The 19,038-nt window shown below is 38.6% G+C and overlaps 1 protein-coding gene across 1 annotated transcript; it reads left to right on the top strand.

Moving 5' to 3' along the window:
* The first annotated feature begins 7,462 nt into the window (after window positions 1-7,462).
* Window positions 7,463-18,550, top strand: degs1 (delta(4)-desaturase, sphingolipid 1). The gene is made up of 3 exons (XM_079472896.1): window positions 7,463-7,684; window positions 12,689-13,431; window positions 17,644-18,550. Exons 1-3 carry the CDS (start codon window positions 7,603-7,605, stop codon window positions 17,788-17,790), a joined length of 972 nt encoding a protein of 323 aa, XP_079329022.1. The 5' UTR covers window positions 7,463-7,602; the 3' UTR covers window positions 17,791-18,550.
* Window positions 18,551-19,038: the final 488 nt, after the last annotated feature.

The raw sequence follows: 19,038 nt of genomic DNA, 5'->3' as shown, positions 1-19,038 counted from the left end.
AGATATTTGGAAGAATGATTATAACAAAACAGTTCTTGGACCCCATTGACTACCATAGTCGGAAAAATGTATTTATATATTTTTGACTACAGTGGCGTAACTTTGTTTTGAAAAGTTGTGGGGACAAAGACGACACAAACAATACTTTAATAAATAGTTTCTGCAATAACTCGTTGGGAATATTCATTGGCGTCAAGAGCGCGAAAAATGTGTGGGACAATGATGGTATAACAACATTGCAGGCGTGTTTGAAAATGCACCCAGTGATGGCGTTCTCCTCTCTTCTGCTGGGTTTCATATTGATGAATTGGAGGTCAGTCAGACCTCAAAGAAATGTAATCCTCGTAAAAGTCCAGGCTCGGATAAATTACGCGGTAACGTTCTAAAATATTGTGCTATTCGATTAGCGCCAGTCTTATATGTTTTAGAGCATCTTATAATATAGCTGCTCTATGGAAAACATCTACAATAGTTCCAGTGGCAAAAGTTTCTAGAGCTTCAGGATTAAACGACTTTCGACCAATAGCACTTGCATCCTAACTGATGAAGAGTCTTATTGATCCCTTGCTATTTGCATATCAAGCCTCTAGGGGGGTAGAAGATGTATTATTTATGATTTATTTGTGGACTTTTCATCAGCATTTAACTATATTTCTCCTTCTATATTAGCAGATATTCTGGCAAGAGAACTCTTACTTGAGAACAAATTGATTATGTGGGTGACCGATTTTCATTCTTAGAACCCAGCAGGTTAAGTTAGGAGGATCTATTTCTGATAAAGTGATAACCTCGATTGGATCACCCCAAGGACGCGTTTTATCTCCTTTACGTTTTATCTTATACACTTATTCTTATTCAAATTCCTTTAAGAATATACATTATTAAATATGCAGATGATACTGCAATAGTGAGTCTTATGATGGAGAGGAAGAGCATGGGCCTGTTTTGGACTAAATTGGTGTAAAAAATCTATTCTTCCATTGAATACTTCAAAAACAAAAGAGATGGTTATTGATTTTAGAGACATCAATTAATGGAGAGCCAATACAATCAGTTACAAACTATAAATACCTTGGCATGGTGTTGGATAATAAGCTTTAATGGGATGTGTTCAACGTCCACAGTGGAATGTTACAGATTTTTTATGAGTGTGTTATAGCATTTGGTTTAATTTGCTGGTATGGCAATGCTTCAGAAGCACAGAAGAAAATTCTAAGGAAAGATGTGAGTTTGGCAGGTAAATTGTTAGGGTTAGTGTTGAATAAAGCTTACAATATTGTGAAAGATAAGAGACATTTTATAGCCATCCGGTCGACGGTAGAATACTGTGTCCCACGGTGTGTGAGACAATGTTCTTTTATCCCTCAAGCAATTACATTTTTTAAATCTATTTCTTCTGATATTAATTGCTTAAGTCAGTTGGTCTGGATAAATCCTATTTATCAAATTAGTTAATTGAATTATGTATTTATTTTTTGTATGCCAATTGTGACTTATTATGTCAGTGTGAGCTCACTGCAACCTTTCTTTCGGTCAGTGGATAAATAAACTAAATTTACTAACTTATTATATGTTAGGATGGCTTTTGCTGTACGTTATAAATTTGTGATCAAATAAAAACTACTGAAACTAATGTGTGTTATCCCATATTAAAAATGTGGTGTTTGACACAGATTACCTGTCGGTGGGTCAAGGATTGAGATGTTGGGAAAGCCCCTGCTAATAAGGACAAACATTCAAGTATACAGGGGAAACAGATGAAAAAATGATATCTTTCACTTATTACTATGGGCATTGCCAGATAGGCTACAAATATACAACCAACTTTCAAAATTTTGTTTTGAACTCATGGAATTACAAAGTTGTGACTTTTTCCATTTATTGGAGTTTTCTTTCAAGTATAAAACTTTAATTAATCTTTCAATAGACGATAGCAACCTCATGTCGAGAACAATAAGGACAAATATATATGAATATTACGAATTGACCATTTTCAAATATTTTCAAATATGTGATGTGGGAAAAAGTTGAGCAAACAGCAATCCTGAACCCACGACGACATGAAGTAGGTAACACATGCTTTACGCTCTACGCCACTGGAACAGTTGATATTCGTGAGCCTTTCTCACATTTTGTCTATCTGAAACTGATGGGCGGAGTTAGTATAAATAGCCTCTGCTTACAGAACGGGCTTGCCCAGTAAATAGACACTCGATTTGTTTCTTCCAATAAGTGGTGGGGACATGTCCCACCGGTCCACCTGCAAATTACACCTATGTTTGACTACCATTGTCATTTTTTCCTACTGTCGTAGTCAATGGGGTCGAAGAACTGTTTGGTTATAAGCATTATTCCAAATAACTTTCTCTGTTCAACCAAACAACGGATAAAAGCAAAGGGATAGTTGAAAAATGAAAATTTGTCATGAATAAAAGAGAGAATCTGCTCAATTTAAGAACATGACCAGAATGGCAGATGTTATTGTAAGGATGAAGTGCATTTGATGTTGTTGAATGCTGTAGGATGGAGTCATGAAAAGAATCTTGGCTTTTAGTGACTTGAGGTTCAACCCTCCAGTGTGGTGGGGGGTATATGAAATTAGCTTACACCCAACTATAGCATAGGCGTATATGGCATGGTCTCTACACGATACTCTATCTCACGTCAACAGTACTGAGGTTACTAGAAAGATTAAGGCTGAAGTAAACAAAGGAGAGAATGAAAAACATGATTTTTGTATCATTTCCGAGAGCTTTTCCTGTATAATTACTGTGAATAACTGAAGCTGTTTGCATGTGGTTGTATTTAGTGTATTAAAACATGCTTCATTTGTCGGCTACACAGCTGCAATGTTGTTAGAAAAGCCTCAATTTTGTTAAAAAATAAGTCCATAAAATCATTGCTAATGTGCTGTAAATATAATAAGTAAATATCTTAATCTGTTGAGGACCGTATAAAACCGTATTCCATTTGGACGATACTACCTTTTGCAAATTCATAGATGGTCGAGTTCATGGTTTAAGTGCATAGCAGCGTTTCTCAATGGGGCCTTCGCAAGTTTACACCAAATATCCAGTCAAGAATAAACATTTACCTGCTAAAGATTACGTTCTGCATCAGGAGGAATAGGGCAGGAAATAGGTTTAATGTTTTTGACCACACACACGTTCATCATGTTGAGCGCGACAGTGAGCACCACGAGGTGCGAGCACAGTGCTCGCCTCTTCACAGCAGCCACGTCGGCTTTAATCAATTATTGAAAAATACAGAAATAAGTTCTTATTCTCCCCAAGATGCAAGCACCACCTTGACTGTACAAAACATTTGGACCAAAAACCCCCTTCAAACAGTGAACTAAAAGGCCATGGAGAGTCAAAGAAATGAAATGGGTAATCTGTTCTGAAACGTTCTGAAATCCAAACAGTTCTACAAATTTCTCCATTTGCTGTGGGTAACATCTGCACCTTTCATTGTACATTATATGACAGTTGAGTTTGCATGAACAGGATTTTGCATGAAATACTTATTTGTAAGCCTGTAAAATAAATACATCCAATTGTAATATGTGTTTATTCTTGTCAGACAATTTTCTTTTCCCTTATTATGAACACAAATGATTAATGACAAACTGTCATGAGCCGTTCTTGTCAATAGTTTCCTGGCTCTGTGGACAGTATCATGCCTTTTGTGTTTGTTATGTTTGTGGGGAGACACTTGGCCTTTGTTTTGACTTTGTGCCACGTGTCCTCCGGTCGCGTCTCTTAGCTCGGACCTTGTTTGTTTTGCCCCCTCGAGGGAAGTTTTATGTTTGAGTCTTGTTAGTTTATTATTTGCCCCATTGCGGGTTTATTATTTAAACAAAGTCTATTTTATTTTCGACACATCCTGACACAAACCTTGTATTATACACACTGGCTCACACATTTAGGCCTTTGAACTTACACACAATTATAGTTAACCATACTTAAGTGAGGTGAATCTAAGCAGGTTTTTATTATGCATTCAGGAGAGCATTGAAATTAAGTTCAAACATTCTACTTCACATCGTTTTTGCTCTTTGGGAAAGTAAAGCAATATTCGCATTGACTGGCCAAGCAAATCTGTTATTTGACTTTCAGTGACATCCTTTTTATTTATTTTTATTGTTATTTCAGAAGAAAAAACAAATATAAATTTATTGACATTACTGATTATCCCATTTAGTCGGGATGCACACATTTTTTAAAGGCAGAGTACGGGTACCGATATTTGTTTTCTGGTACTCGCTGAAACTGATGCCTGTACCTTTTCACAACACAGTGAGACTAATAAAAACAGAATAGCTCCATAATAACAAACAACTATAGCTTAAACACATTATGAAACAAGGAACAATTTAATGTGCTTTTCACAAGCTTTTAAAGCAAATTTCTGTCACATGAGGTAAAGGTGCATTTTTACGAGTACATGAGCTTAGTATTGGGCCCATGATACTGGTATCGGTGCATCCCTACAATTCAGTGACATACATTTTAAATGCTATTATAATAAATTATTTATTTTATAATGAAGACATTTAGCCCATTTTTATGTGGGGGGCGGTAACGGACCTGAAAAATGGAAGCGCTGGACCAAAAATAGTACGTCATTTGGGACACAACTCAGGACTTGCACTACACTTACCATGAACTCTCTGTTTACCACCTGCACACACACATCAAGGACTCCTTCTTAAGCAGTTCACACACACCTCATGTGTCTTATGAACATACTTACCCGGCTCCGGTCTGCCTTCCGTCATTCTCACCTGCAAGAGCAGATTTACATTTATCCAAAGCGACTTACAGAGAGTTCAGGGAGCAATAAGTGATCTCTCACACAAGAGCAATAGTAGCCTACAATAGGTGCCCATACAAAGATATTAGTTTCAACAAGAGACCTGTTGAGAGAAGAGAGAGGGTTGGTGTACTTTTATTTTTTATTTGTCAGTGAAGTATTCACAGAAGAGATGTGGTTGACCGGACCGAGTTAGGAAGAATGTTCCACCAGGAAGGAGTTGTGTGCGGGAAAGCGATAAAAGTGAGGTATTTACCCGTTGGATATCAATACGTGTTAAATAAAGTTAATTGTTTATGTACTTTGACCGTTGAATATGCTTATCTGTTGGCTTTACTTACCTGCTGACACCTCATCACATGGGACATAGTAAAACACTTGATGCGAAAAACACTTAATATACCTAAAAGACGACCAGTAAAACTACATTTCTGTCAAACCTTCCTTGTAATAAACACTAGCTGCTGTCAAAAGATTTAATTTACAGATAAAGTAAATAATTGTATGTTAAATGTTTTCTCCCCCATAGTTGTCCATTATAAGGAAACAGCTTAACTTGGTTTAATGGATGAATGTAGTGATATTAAAAGACAGATTTAACTACACAAAGCACTCCATGTACATGTGATCTGATAAGCCCCTTAACATTAATTCAACAAGCTAAGTTTCATGACAAGTATCTTCACCTGGAAAACCATGACAAGAAACGACTGAACGTGGCTTAAAGTAGTGACAAACTGTCAGACATCACATAGACATGTTTATGATTTAGGAAACTTCTCTTTCTAAGATGTTTAGTACAACAATAGTGCAGTATCATGTGCAACAATAGCAGCAGTAAGAGTAACAGAAGTGCAAATGAGATGAGGCTACGTGAGTAATATTAGCAAATATGAAACAACTGGACCGACTGTTCTCTGAGATGGGTAAGTCCACTAGCTAGCTACCTGTTTAAGAGTCTACTAGCTGAGGGGAAGACCTTAATCTGAAAGTCCTGCAATTGACACTCCTGTACCTCCGTCCTGAGGGTAGGAGTGTGACCAGTCTGTGTCGGGGGTCTTTCATGATGGATGCAGCTCTTCTGTGGAATCTTGATGATCTTCTCAGCAGTCTTCACCACTCTCTGCAGACGTTTGCGGTCCCAAAGACCATATGACAGAATAAAGTCTGAAGTATGATTACGGTTGTGTGTAGGTCAAGTCACATTTTGCTTCACACCAGCGAGTTTGACAGAGTTTAAATTGAATGTAAAAAAAGATTGTGATTGTGCTATTGTCACCATTCCTGTCAACACGTACGAAACGGGCTACGTTTCCCAACATCCCTTGCACCAGTCAGCCATCTTATCAACTATCACTCCTAACTGGACTCTTTAAATACTCACTCTCGCTATGCATTCACTGTCTGGTCTTGACGTTGATGTTGTTTTCTTATTCCCGTTACCTGTTTAACTCTGCCTGTTACTTGTTTTGCTTTGCGAATTTGTTTGTTGTTGTATTGTACCTGTTGGTGGTTTATCACATTTGTTTGTGCCAATCATCGTAAGTAAAGACTTTTTGTTGAAATTAGGCAGAACAATGGAAGCAATCAGAGCAACACAAGGGCAACAATCATAGACTGTTTTAAACATGGACACAGGGCTGCAGTCAAGTCCAAGACCATGCACGAAACTTTGAATATGTCAACCCTGAACACTATATAATAATGCTTGCATAAATTTCGCCGTATTATAATAAACGATGTCTGTCAGCATTGTGAGACTGTAAGCTTCCACCTTGTCTAGTAAAATGGAGAAGTACTTTCAACTATACGTTTAAAAATACATGGACAGCTAATACGATGTATTTCACTCATCTATATTACACGTTAATTCCCTCACAAACGAGTGCTGGTAAAGCACATTTGCTATGGACCCGGAAGCTTTTCCGCCCCCCTGAGAAATACGTAAGCAGATCGCTTCCGACTGAGACCATTGAACATACTGTTAGATTTAATTTCTGCCTAAATGAATACAAGCCCTTAAAATAATGAATCCTGAAGTTAAACTCATTCCTGAGAGTTGGAGGAGGGGATTTCCTTCTGGCTGTCGTCGTGGAGGAGGGGATCCCCTCTAAACTAAACATTCTTTGGTTTACAATGCTGTACCTTATTGGTCATTCTGTGAATCCCTGGACATATGAAGCCTGACAGATGTCTTTTGGTACCTTCTAAAAGAAATGAGTTCAAAAGCTCCATGTCTCTCTGTGTCTTGTTTTTGTGCTCCAAGATCTCAACATCCATCCTATTTATGATTTGAGATTTTAATTGTGATCCAAAACACATAAAGTGTTCGAAAGGAACCTGAAATTTTACAAATACTTTGGAGATCTTGAACATTTCTGTTGTGTTTTTATTAATGATCTTTTGAGATGTTTTTACCTGAACTGTAACCATCAAAAATAAAATTAAAATACTGTTGAAATAATTCACTTCGGGTGAAATGAATCTTAATGTAAGAAAGTTGGATTTTCTTTAATTAAATAATAAAAAATAATGAACTTTTTCATGTATTTCTGAAACTGTGACAGCGGCTGATGTGACGCACGCCACGAACAGCTGGCGTTGTACGCGCTGACGCCACCCCAGTTGCTCCGCCCACTTCAGCGTCGCGTCCGTCCGTTCTCTTCAGAAACTGAAAGATCGCTGAGCGATGATGTGCGTCAGTCGCACTTAGATTCGCGTGAAATTATCGCTTTTATTCCCAAACACTTCCACACGAATATAACCGTTGAAGTCACGCAGCGAGAGATGGGCAATCGAGTAGTTCGCGAGGACTTTGAGTGGGTTTATTCAGACCAGCCTCATGCGGATCGCAGGAAAGAGATACTGGGTGAGTCTTTTTCCGCTTCACGCTCATATATATATATATATATATTTCTCCCATCATATATAACCAGATGACGTCACATTAACACGCATAGACCAGCAGCGTGGCTTGGTTTAGTCGCTTTGGTTTGCGTAACTGTTACTGAGATAAGTTACGCGATGAGAGCTCAAGCGTGCGCTGCTTATTTTCTCTAATCGCGTTCACTTGTAACGTTAAAGTTGTGAAATGCTTTGTGTGTAACCGAAACGTCCAGTGTTCGTCAGATTCTAGATGTAATGAGCATGACCGTTATATGTGGGCCACTCCCCGACATGTTCCCTATCTAGACTACGAGAAGTTACACTGCACACTGGACGCGGCCTCCGACGACCACTGACCAGTGTGAGGACGATTCACTGGACACAGCTCACTGATCTCCAAACAGTTATTAGCGACTCTACATGTAATGATGTGTGTGGGGCAAGAGGAGAGACGGTGTCACATGACAAAGCTTGTGTTCACATACATTGTGTAGGAGATTCACTGCAGATTATTATTCACACAGTAACGTACACCATGCTATTCATATAGATCAACCTTGTGTGAGTAACTGAAACTGGATATTAAATGCAATGGGTTTATTTTTAGGGCTGTTGAATCAGTATGTCAAGGAAAGTTTATTATTATAAAAAGTTTTCAAAAGTCTGGGGTTCATTTAAACCAAACTCATTTACACAGCAATGAAAAGTCCGAATGTAAGATAATAACAGATATAATCGTGTATTCTGAATTCTTCCGTGGATCCTTTTTAACTGGGGTCGACCGATATGCGTTTTTCAGCACAGATGTCGATATCCATTATAACAAGTAGACCGATAACTGATATATATATATATATACACATGTCTGGTGTCAACATGAAAAATATGTTGAAAATTAAGAATAACAAGAGCTCTGACTAAAACTTTGCCCAAAAACCATGGTTACTACACGTTTATAACACCATGGTAAACACTAAGGACAGAAAGAGTGCGCTCCACGTGATGCAGTCAAACACTTTTCTTCGGAGTGGTGATTTCTTTTTAAACGGAATGTAAAACTTTCCTCTTTGTTTGAAAAAGAATCTTGTGGTTTTGTTGGGGCTTGTGCGGATCATGTGAAATGGAGCGCTCTTCGCGAGGATGTGATCACATAATGAGCTGATGCGGGAGACTAGCCATGGCCCGCGACTGGAAGATCCTAGTCGATATTGGCCAGCAACTAATCTTTCCACCTGAGATTGCAGCTATCACCCTTAGGCCAGACTTGGTACTCTGGTCCCCTTCATTGAAGTCTGCTTACATCATAGAGCTCACAGTCCCATGGGAGAATTCAACAGAAGAGGCCTATGAGCGTAAGAAACTGCACAGCTACATAGAACTGGCAACAGACGCTCAACAACGAGGATGGAAAGCTCAAGTCTATCCGGTTGAAGTGGGATGCAGAGGTTTTGTGGCTTCATTCACCATCAGACTGCTGTAAGATCTTGGCAATCTACTCATCTTTTCACATGACATATAACAAATGGACGAAAACATCGCACATGCTCGAGTACTTAGAAAAAACGCTTACGCTGTCTCAAAAACTGGTCACAAAATGCGACCATTTAGTCGCTGTCTGAAGCCCTGCATTTATGGATTCATGACCCTGTAAGCTGCATTAAACAGTCTGTCTTATTTATTTGAATAAACATATTGATTTACATTTAAAGGCGCCATTCCCTGTGATGCCAATTTTCAACCTTTCGTCATTGTGTAATGTTGCTGTTGGAGCATAAATAATATCTGCGAAATGATCAAGCTCAAAGTTCAATGCCAAGCTGTCTTTAACAGAATTAGCTTTTCAAGGACTACAGAGAACGGCTGGAATCGGGCTACGGCCCTTTACTTCCCGGGTCATGATTTCACTATTTCAAATTTTCTGGATAACCTCCGTCCAAAGGAATATGCCAAAAAAAGGGCAAGGCCTTTCTTGGAGAAGAGGAAGAGCCGCTGGAGTAGTGTTTGGTTCTCAAGAGATTATAACCATTTGACTGAGCTACACGCTAAACTACTTTCACTTTCATCACAGTCCTACAGCTGGTGATAAGAATTCAGCTCCACACATTCAATAACCAACGGTCAAATAACAGCTTCCATGACTTTAACATCGGCTGTGTAATACACTGATATTGTGTGTGTGCGCTCATACCACTAAACACTTCTATGAAACGTTCTTAAAAGTCCGGCTTGCACATGTCTTCTGGTCAATCTGCTTGTTTTATAATCCAAATTGGGTCCACTATGAAAACGCAAAGCTAACGCTTCTGTTATTAGTGTTAATAGAACCGGTCTGACACCAATTGGTTCCGGTGGTTTTTCCCTCACCATAGTAGGAAAACAATCACAATATCTAACAAAGAATGACTTTGCACATGCCCTAGCAGATCGATCGATCCGCATGTTTTTACCTGATAAAGTGAAGTTGACACCACTGTTACTATTTATTGCTAAAAGCCAACACGTGCCCTGCGAGGGGGACCGACCAATCGCATGGTATGGTCGGGACATCTTCAGACACACGCTGTAAGGGGGGAACCGATCACGACAGACTGGTTCAGTTTTACCAATCAGAGTGTTTTGTGAGGAGGGACTTTATACAAACCAGAAAAAACTCAGAGTTTTATGAGAAGACGGTCAACAACAGACTTCAAATATGTGAAATATAAACAAGACACATTAACATCCTTTGTTAAACACCCAAAAAACATAATCAAAGCTTTGAAAACAGCCGCTTTAAGAATTTGACATGAAAGTTATGTTCAGTTAGATATAAAGTAATTCAAGATTTATAACGGAGGGTGCCTCAGCTGGTGTCCTGGATTTGGGTGTCCAAATGTTGACGGGTATGAAGTGATTTGATGACGGCAGATTTGGTTCTGCTTATTAAAAAAGAGGCCGAGCTTTGTTATTGATTGGTGCTAAATAGAGAGACTGAAATCTCAATTCATTTGAACCAACAGAAATTATGCTTGTCGAAAAAGTATATATTTAATTGTTAACAGTGTTACCCATTAAAGCAAAATGAAAGGTCCTATTTTATTTTATTGGGTATTAACTGGACACTTTTCACGCTTTTGACGTTATGCGCTGCTACCTCCCGTTTTGGGAGACTTTCAAGTTGCTTTCACTTGAAATGTCTCGCATATCAAATAATTTGTCCTCCGGCTCAAATCGTAGAATCAATTTCCCATCATTGGGTATCTGTATTTATCTGATTTACCGATAAGCTCCACCATCTTGTGGCCGTTTAGAGAAATGCGTCATGGCAATCTGAATTGGAAAGCCAAGGTAGGTTTAAACAGTTTGTTGCCTATTGAGCATCTGTGGGGTATTCTCAAACGGAAGGTGAAGGAGCGCAAGGTCTCTAACATCCACCAGCTCCGTGATGTCGTCATGGAAGACGACTCCAATGGCAACCTGTGAAGCTCTGGTGAACCCCATGGCACAGAGGGCAAAGGCAGTGCTGTGAAATAATGGCGGCCACACAAAATATTTGGACATTTTCACTTAGGCTTGTACTCACTTTTGTTCCCAGCGGTTTAGACATTAATGGCTGTGTGTTGAGGGAACAGCAAACTTACACAGTTACACAAGCTGTACACTCACTACTTTACACTGGAGTAAAGTGTCATTTCTTCAGTGTTGTCACATGAAAAGATATTTACAAACATGTGAGGGGTGTACTTACTGCTGTGAGATACTGTGTATTAAAACAACACTTTAACAGAGAATAAAACATTAGATTTACACTTGACGTAAAATACCATTGGGTACTGCTTAAACAACACTTTAACGCTTCAGGATAATTGTACAAATGTTGAGCAATTTCTGTCTTCAAGCTTACTCATGTTTGTCTGTTACAGTAGATATACCCGTATGGACATGTTTCTTTGTCATGTCAATTGAGCATCGCGTTCAACTAAGGTCCTTTTCAAACCAGCGACAAGCATTTACATGCAGACCATTTCTTTGTTTGTGTTGGTTTTTTATGGAGAGTAGGCACATTTTTTCCTCTGGAACTAACCAATGAGATAAAAGGTTTTAGTGGTGTTTCCCGAGTGCAAAATTCAGATGTTGGGAATGAAGTGAGAAACAGAATGAACGAAATAGACTGGTTTACAGTTGCACAAAGATCTGTTGTGAAATGCTGTGCCACCAGGGCTCCAGACTGCAACTCAAACCGTTGCATTTGACAGTGATATTTTTGCAGAGATTGCCATTGTCAACCATGCAAATGTACTCGTTTTAAATGATTTCCGATGGAAGCGCCACACTTTAAAAAAACAATCCAGTGTATGGAATGCCAACGAGAGAGAGAGAGAGAGAGAGAGCTGTCCCTTCCCGACCCCATGATGTGCTCTAGCGAATGAGAGACTAGAGAATGAATTGAGAGTACATGTGTGGTCTGGTGTGTTCAGAGTTGAAACCGTTGTGTTGACATCAATCATTAACAAACCTTCTCTGTCTCTTTTTAAATCAACTGCATTCAAATATACAGAATACACAGGCAGCAGTTTAAGACGATTTCACCAAACAATTATATTTGTGGACAAATATAAAGACATCTTTTTCCTAATTGTAGTGCAGAATTAACATGAAGTCTCCAGATTCTGTATGGCCTTGATAATGAGGAAAAACAACTTGGGGAAAAAACTTTATGTGAGCAAAACCTATGAGAGTAAAATGTACATAAACAGGATAACTAAAATGACATCATTTTAAAATGTTTTGTTTACATATTGTTTATTACTGAATATTACAATTAATTATTGATTCAAATAGAAGTTTTATGTGTTTCATAAAGTACAAGTTGATTTTATAATGCCTACGTCTTTTGTGTTAAGGTGAATAAAAGACTATTTTCCCCTATATATTTCATTGAGGATTTCTTTAAAAAAGTCTCATCAAGATAGTTAACCAATGTGTTTTTACTTTTATGTTTCAACAGCTAAATATCCAGAGATCAAGTCCCTGATGGGGCCTGACACCAGGCTGAAATGGATAGTCTGTACGATGGTTGCTGTCCAGTTTTTGGCCTTCTACTTGGTGAAAGACTTGCCCTGGAAATGGGTGTTTTTCTGGACATATGTATTTGGAAGTTGCATAAACCATTCAATGACTCTAGCTATTCACGAAATCACTCACAACGCCGCTTTTGGTAACAACCATGCGAAATGGAACCGCTGGTTTGCCATTTTCGCCAATCTTCCTATCGGGTTGCCCTACTCTGCATCCTTTAAGCGCTACCATCTGGACCACCATCGCTACTTGGGTGGGGATGGTGTGGATGTTGACATACCCACCGATTTTGAGGGCTGGTTCTTTTGCACTCGTTTGCGCAAGCTTATCTGGATAATGTTTCAGCCAATGTTCTATGCCATCCGTCCGTTGTGCATCAACCCCAAACCCATAAGTCAACTGGAGCTGGTTAATGTGGCTATACAGTTCACCTTTAATGCCCTCCTCTATTGGATCTGGGGAGTTAAGCCTGTGGTCTACATGATGATGGGGTCAATGTTAGGGATGGGTCTTCATCCCATTTCAGGACACTTCATTGCAGAGCACTATATGTTCCTCAAAGGCCATGAGACATATTCCTATTATGGATCACTCAACCTGCTCACTTTTAATGTTGGCTACCACAATGAGCACCATGATTTCCCCAGCATTCCAGGATGCCGACTACCAATGGTAAGATTTCCAGTTTTCATTTGATATATATATAAAACAGAAAACAGTCGCGCTAATATTTTGCCATACATAATCCACTGATAATTGAAGCCCCCCTGAGGTGAAATTTCAAGTTTTTAATGTATTCATTAAACATCAACATTTTAAATCATTGCAGAGTATTGTTTTCAAAGACCGTTTAGGAAGGCCTCTGTTTACATCATAACCCTGTAAGCCATAGATACGTAAGGATGGAGCAAAGACTCGGCAGTGAGAAGATCGCTGCTGTTTTAGATCTGCTTCGGCAACATGTGCATGTGCTGTTTACACGTCTAATCAAGCATCTATGTAGCTATAATCAACGGTCTGAGCTCACGTGATCGCCAGGAGGCGGGGACTCATTTGCGTATTCATGATTCCACGTATACTAAATGAAGCAAGGCTGTAGAGTTACATTAGATTAGATTAGATTAAACTTTATTGTCATAACACATATACAAGTACAGTGTAACTAAATGTAGTTTAGGTCTAACCAGAAGTGCAGTTAGCAAGTGCAGGATATACAGTTAGAATAAATACAGAGTACAATGAGAGAATATAATACAGTGGGCATGGACTATAAAAATATTTTGCAGTAGGTGTGTTCTATGAAAATATGACAGTAGGTATATACTATGAACAATATATACAGATGACTATATACTATGAACATTAATGTACAGGTGGATATGAACAGATAATAACATTAAGGTCACAACTCAAAACATACCTGTTCCGCATTTATTTGACTACCCAATAACTGTCTATGTCTTATGCGAATATGACATCTCTCCAGATTGAACAGACGTAAAAGCAACGTTATCTGACTACTTACATTTATATTACATTTCATTTAAATCTCACTTGATGTCACATATATTCAAGCAGGGTCATTTTGTCTTTTTTGACAAATATAAAGAGAAAAAATATAAAAAATATATTATTTACATGCATTTTCTTTAACCGATTAACACAACGTGTTAAATAAAATCCTAAATGAATGCATAGAGTTATGAGAATAGGAGAAGAGAGCGTAGAGAGACCGCTCTTAAAGGGGCAGCATTCTTAAACCTGCTGTGTGACTGCTGTCACTAATGTTAATCAAACATGGAGAAATGAGGAATTCAATGTGTTTAATGTAACTTTAATGACAATTCTTCTGTATTTAATTTAGAATTTACACAGACAAATATTATTTATAAAACGCTTTTTACAATTTTCATTGTTACAAAGCAGCTATTCTCCATTGGCTGAACGTCTGATGCATTTGGCACACTTTTTTTGGAAACACTTCAGCACGTTGGAGGTCGTCGTCTGATTGATTAAATTTCACTCAAGTAGTGAGGAGCTTTATAACGGTTTTGGTTCAACTTTCAAATAATTGGACGGGTCGGGTCGGGTCTTTGTAGCACAATCCCTTCGGGTTCGGATCCACATTTTTGGACCTGTGCAGACCTCTAGTAAGAGCCTCTCATCATGATCACATGAACCGATCAGTGTTTCTCCTAGGTCTACAGCTTTGGGAGGGGGTCTCTATATTTGTGCCGGAGGTCCAGACAACACTTTCTGAATAAATGATATTTAATCGGTTGAGCCCAGTCCAATCTGTTTATAAAAAAATATATCTTATGTTTTATCAGACCATTTATTTCATATTCTATACCCACAGTATGTGTGAATAATAGAAGGCCTGGTAACTGAGGAAATGTGTTGAAGGCTCTGGTGCTAAAGTGAAGTCCTAGTGACATATTTTCATATTTAAAAAACTACTGACAACAAAATGTCACGAGTGAAATGAATTTATCATGAGCAGAAGTACTTACAAGAAGCCTTAATGCCATTCATACTACAATAATCTCTCATTAAAACATGATTTCTTATGAAATGCTCATTACATGCTGATTATTAATGCTATTAATATGATTAAGATCTTAAATCCTAAATGTAGATGCAAGACGTTAAGGTTTATAATCTGTCACAAACCTAGATAGCAAACAGTAAACTGACTGAGCGCTAAAAAGACTTTATTAGGCTACTAATGTATTATCGTTTACTTAAACATCACAGTAAAATAGTCTGTGGTGAGCAGGGCGGGACGGGAGCCGTGATGGACCGGTCACGTGAGTGTCAGCTGTGCATGCACCGGTCTCGCATCTATCCCTCACGGCTCTCGTCCCGCCCTGCTCACCACATATTGACCTCTGCAGGTCTTTATATGAGACGCATCTTTGACAGGAGAAGCAGCGCTCGCGGAGCGGAAAGAGTCCCAATGGAGCATGTTTGGCGCTAAATAAAGATATTAGAAGATATAGCGGAAAAACACAATCCATATAAATGAGAGCGTGTGATGTGAACGTCTCAGTTATGTAGACGCGCTGTACTTTGACTCGGAGCAATTTTTACTAAAAACGCAAATATTTGTATCTGTTTGCTTTTAAGGTGGTTGACACAACATACTTTCCCACACGTGTCTCTGTCCGCTGGTGGGAGTGTGCTTTCCTGTGCAGGGGCGCGCACATGCATCGGGCAGAACTCAATGCGCAGAGCAGAGAATTGTAAATGCGCGAGCCAGAAATGACATGCTGCCGTGTAAAATAAATAAATACCATAATGCTATTTAGTTTGTTTAATAGAAGAACAAGGTAAAGACATGTTCTATAGGAAAGGTTACCTTAAAGGACTTGATCTTCAAGGGAGGCGGGGTGCTGTTGGAGGGGCGGGGCGGGGCGGGGCGCCCCTAAGGTAATGGTAGGCCCATTCTGTCAGTCTCAACACAACGTCTCGTTCCCTTTATCAGGGAACTGAGATTACATCTGCTTTTGGGATTTTAAGTTGGATAAAAAGGTTTTATTGTTTTATTAAGTGTAAAAGTTTCCTTTTCATGAAGGAACTTGTGGGGTTACTGTCCCATCACACCCCTAGTGTTGATACATGCAACGGTCAGATGCTGACCTCTGTGTGTGCTTCTTAACCCTATCCCTCTCTGAAATAACTAGAAGAATCACTAACACATATAATGTTTAGTTGCAAGTTCGGTCACAGATTTGACACCTGTTTTACATCTAGCTGTTGTCAGCGGTACACACTGCTTGGGTCCATCTCACGAAACCACTGAAACATGGCAGTAAAGATTTGAATTATAAAACATATAACTGGTAATACAAAAAGTATCATAATAAGCATCATTGTATCATCTGCCTCGTACAAAGCATCATTTTATTTTGTCTGCGTCCCGCTTTGTCTGAGACAAAATTTTGATGTTCTGTTGGACGTTCTACTAGATTCTCAAATGACAATCGGGGGGAAAAGAAGTGTCCATGACTGATATTGTCATTCTCCATAAGATTATTAAAAGATATTTACATTCATTCTGGTTAATATATAACTTAACATTTTTCTAGTTTAAAGAGATATCCAAAAATTCTGTCATAAATTACTCAGTCTCTTGTTGTTCCAAATCTGTATGAATACTTTTTTTCTTAGTTGAACAGAGAGAAAGATTTTTGGACGAATGCTTGAAACCAAACATTTCTTGGACCCCATTGACTCCCATAGTAGAAAAACTGACAATTGTAGTCAAAAGTTCCTCAGAACTGTTTGCTGTCCTACATTCTTCAAAATGAGTCAATGGAGTCAAAGATCTGTTTGGTTATAAGCATCTCTGTGTTCATCAGAATGGATCAACTCGAGGGTGAGGAAACTGATAAGTTAAACAACCTCTGTTTTGACCAATCAGCACTGGCCTAGCCAACCGTGTCACACAGTCTGTGTCATCCTCGCCCGTTTAAACCTGTCTCGCATACACAGTCTGTTTCATAATGTTGGTTTAGACTGCAGTCGTCTCTACACCGCAAGTCTCCACAGGTGCATCTGGCAATATGAAGGAGGCTTGACGCATGAATGCAACCTGTCAACTCACGCCTGGCTCCACGTTTCTAACAAATGTTAATTCCACCTGTTTTGCTTAATTCACTTGTATTCAGCACATTTTTTTTCTAGTTTTAAAAATCTCAGGTGCTGTGGCTTTATGAGCCGTTTCCATGGCGACGCTGATTGGCCATTGGCACGCTCGCCACATGTTGTAGTGATGATAGTTGTCTGATTGTAAAATCTGCCGTTTTTCTTATGGTGATTGTTTTTTTTCATGGTCATCGGCCTATTTTCTAAGATGTTGTACCCTGTTCTTTTCACCAGGTGAAGAAAATAGCAGCAGAATACTACACAGATCTTCCGTGTTACACATCATGGGTGAAGGTTCTGTATGACTTCATCATGGACGAAGACCTTAGCCCGTATTCACGTGTGAAGAGAAGTCTCACCGGAGATGTGAAGCAAGAGTAACACACTTATCACCCACACCAAACAGCTGATGGTTTTATGTGCTCACTTGAGTGTGAAAGCATATACACATCCACTTCAGTTTTTAGCAAATTTGCTGATGAATTGGAATTCTAAACCAAAATGTTGAAGATATTTTGTTCCATTTCACACGGGTCCAAACTAAAGATCTGATTCTTCATTTCTTCAATTCATTTTTGTGCTCATGTTTTAACGCTTTTATAGATTCTATGATACTATTTGCCTAATTCTGGAGTCTTTAAAATGACAAATGTAAAGATTGGAGAAGTTCATACTCATCTTGTTTTTGGCGTAAAAGCGAGTCGGGGTAATCTGTCTGCTCTCCTGCCATGCAGAGAGAGAGAGAGAGAGAGTATAAAGTGCTATAAAGCAGGTGTGTCTAATTCTGTTGTCTGCTAATTTTAATTTGCATTTTAATCCTAAAGACTTTAATCCACAAACCAAATTATTTTGTTGTAAACTATTACAAATTTTGAAGAACTGCAATATCACATTGCAACTGTTACATGATTTTGCCACATGCAATTGTCTAAAACTTTTCATTTTATGTCCTAATAATCAGACACAGTGAAGTCCAATTGTTTGGCATAAAGTTTTTTATGGCTTCACTATATCACTTTATTTCATTAATAAACGGCATACTTTGGTTAACAATGAAGTTAAGGACGGAGTATGAATTTTGTATGTCACATGTATGAACAAAAATGCCTTATTAAATTAGAAATGGTTTAATGAATGTTGTTGTGATTTTGGGTTGTTGTCAATTTAGTTTTTCTTTTTAAAGTGTTACCCTGAACATAACAAAAGAAGCTATATTGCCAGTTTATCCACATTTAAAAAAAAAAACGTTTTCAAGACTATAGACTTGATGGTTTTAGCGGATGCACACACATAGTCCAAACTGGAACCGGAGCAAAGGCACACAATCTTTTGCTGAAATAAAAGGCAGTGGAATCAATGGTCATGAATAATGAGGGGGGAATAAAACCTGTTTTACTGGAAAAGGCAGTCATGGCCTAATGGTTTAAGAGCTGGACGTTTAACCCGAAGGTCGCAGGAAACGACTGTGTGTGTGTTCACTCTTCACCACGGATGGGTTAAATGCAGAGGACACTTTTCAAGTGCAAAATACACACACTATCACTATGATGTTAAGTGCTTCTCCTTCACTCATTCTTTAGCGGTCTGGGAACTTAAAGAACATTAAAGATACTGCAGTAGATTTAACTT

This window comes from Barbatula barbatula (genome assembly GCF_947034865.1).
Source record: "Barbatula barbatula genome assembly, chromosome: 14".
NCBI lineage: Eukaryota > Metazoa > Chordata > Actinopteri > Cypriniformes > Nemacheilidae > Barbatula > Barbatula barbatula.
This window is presented reverse-complemented; position numbering and strand designations above follow the sequence as displayed.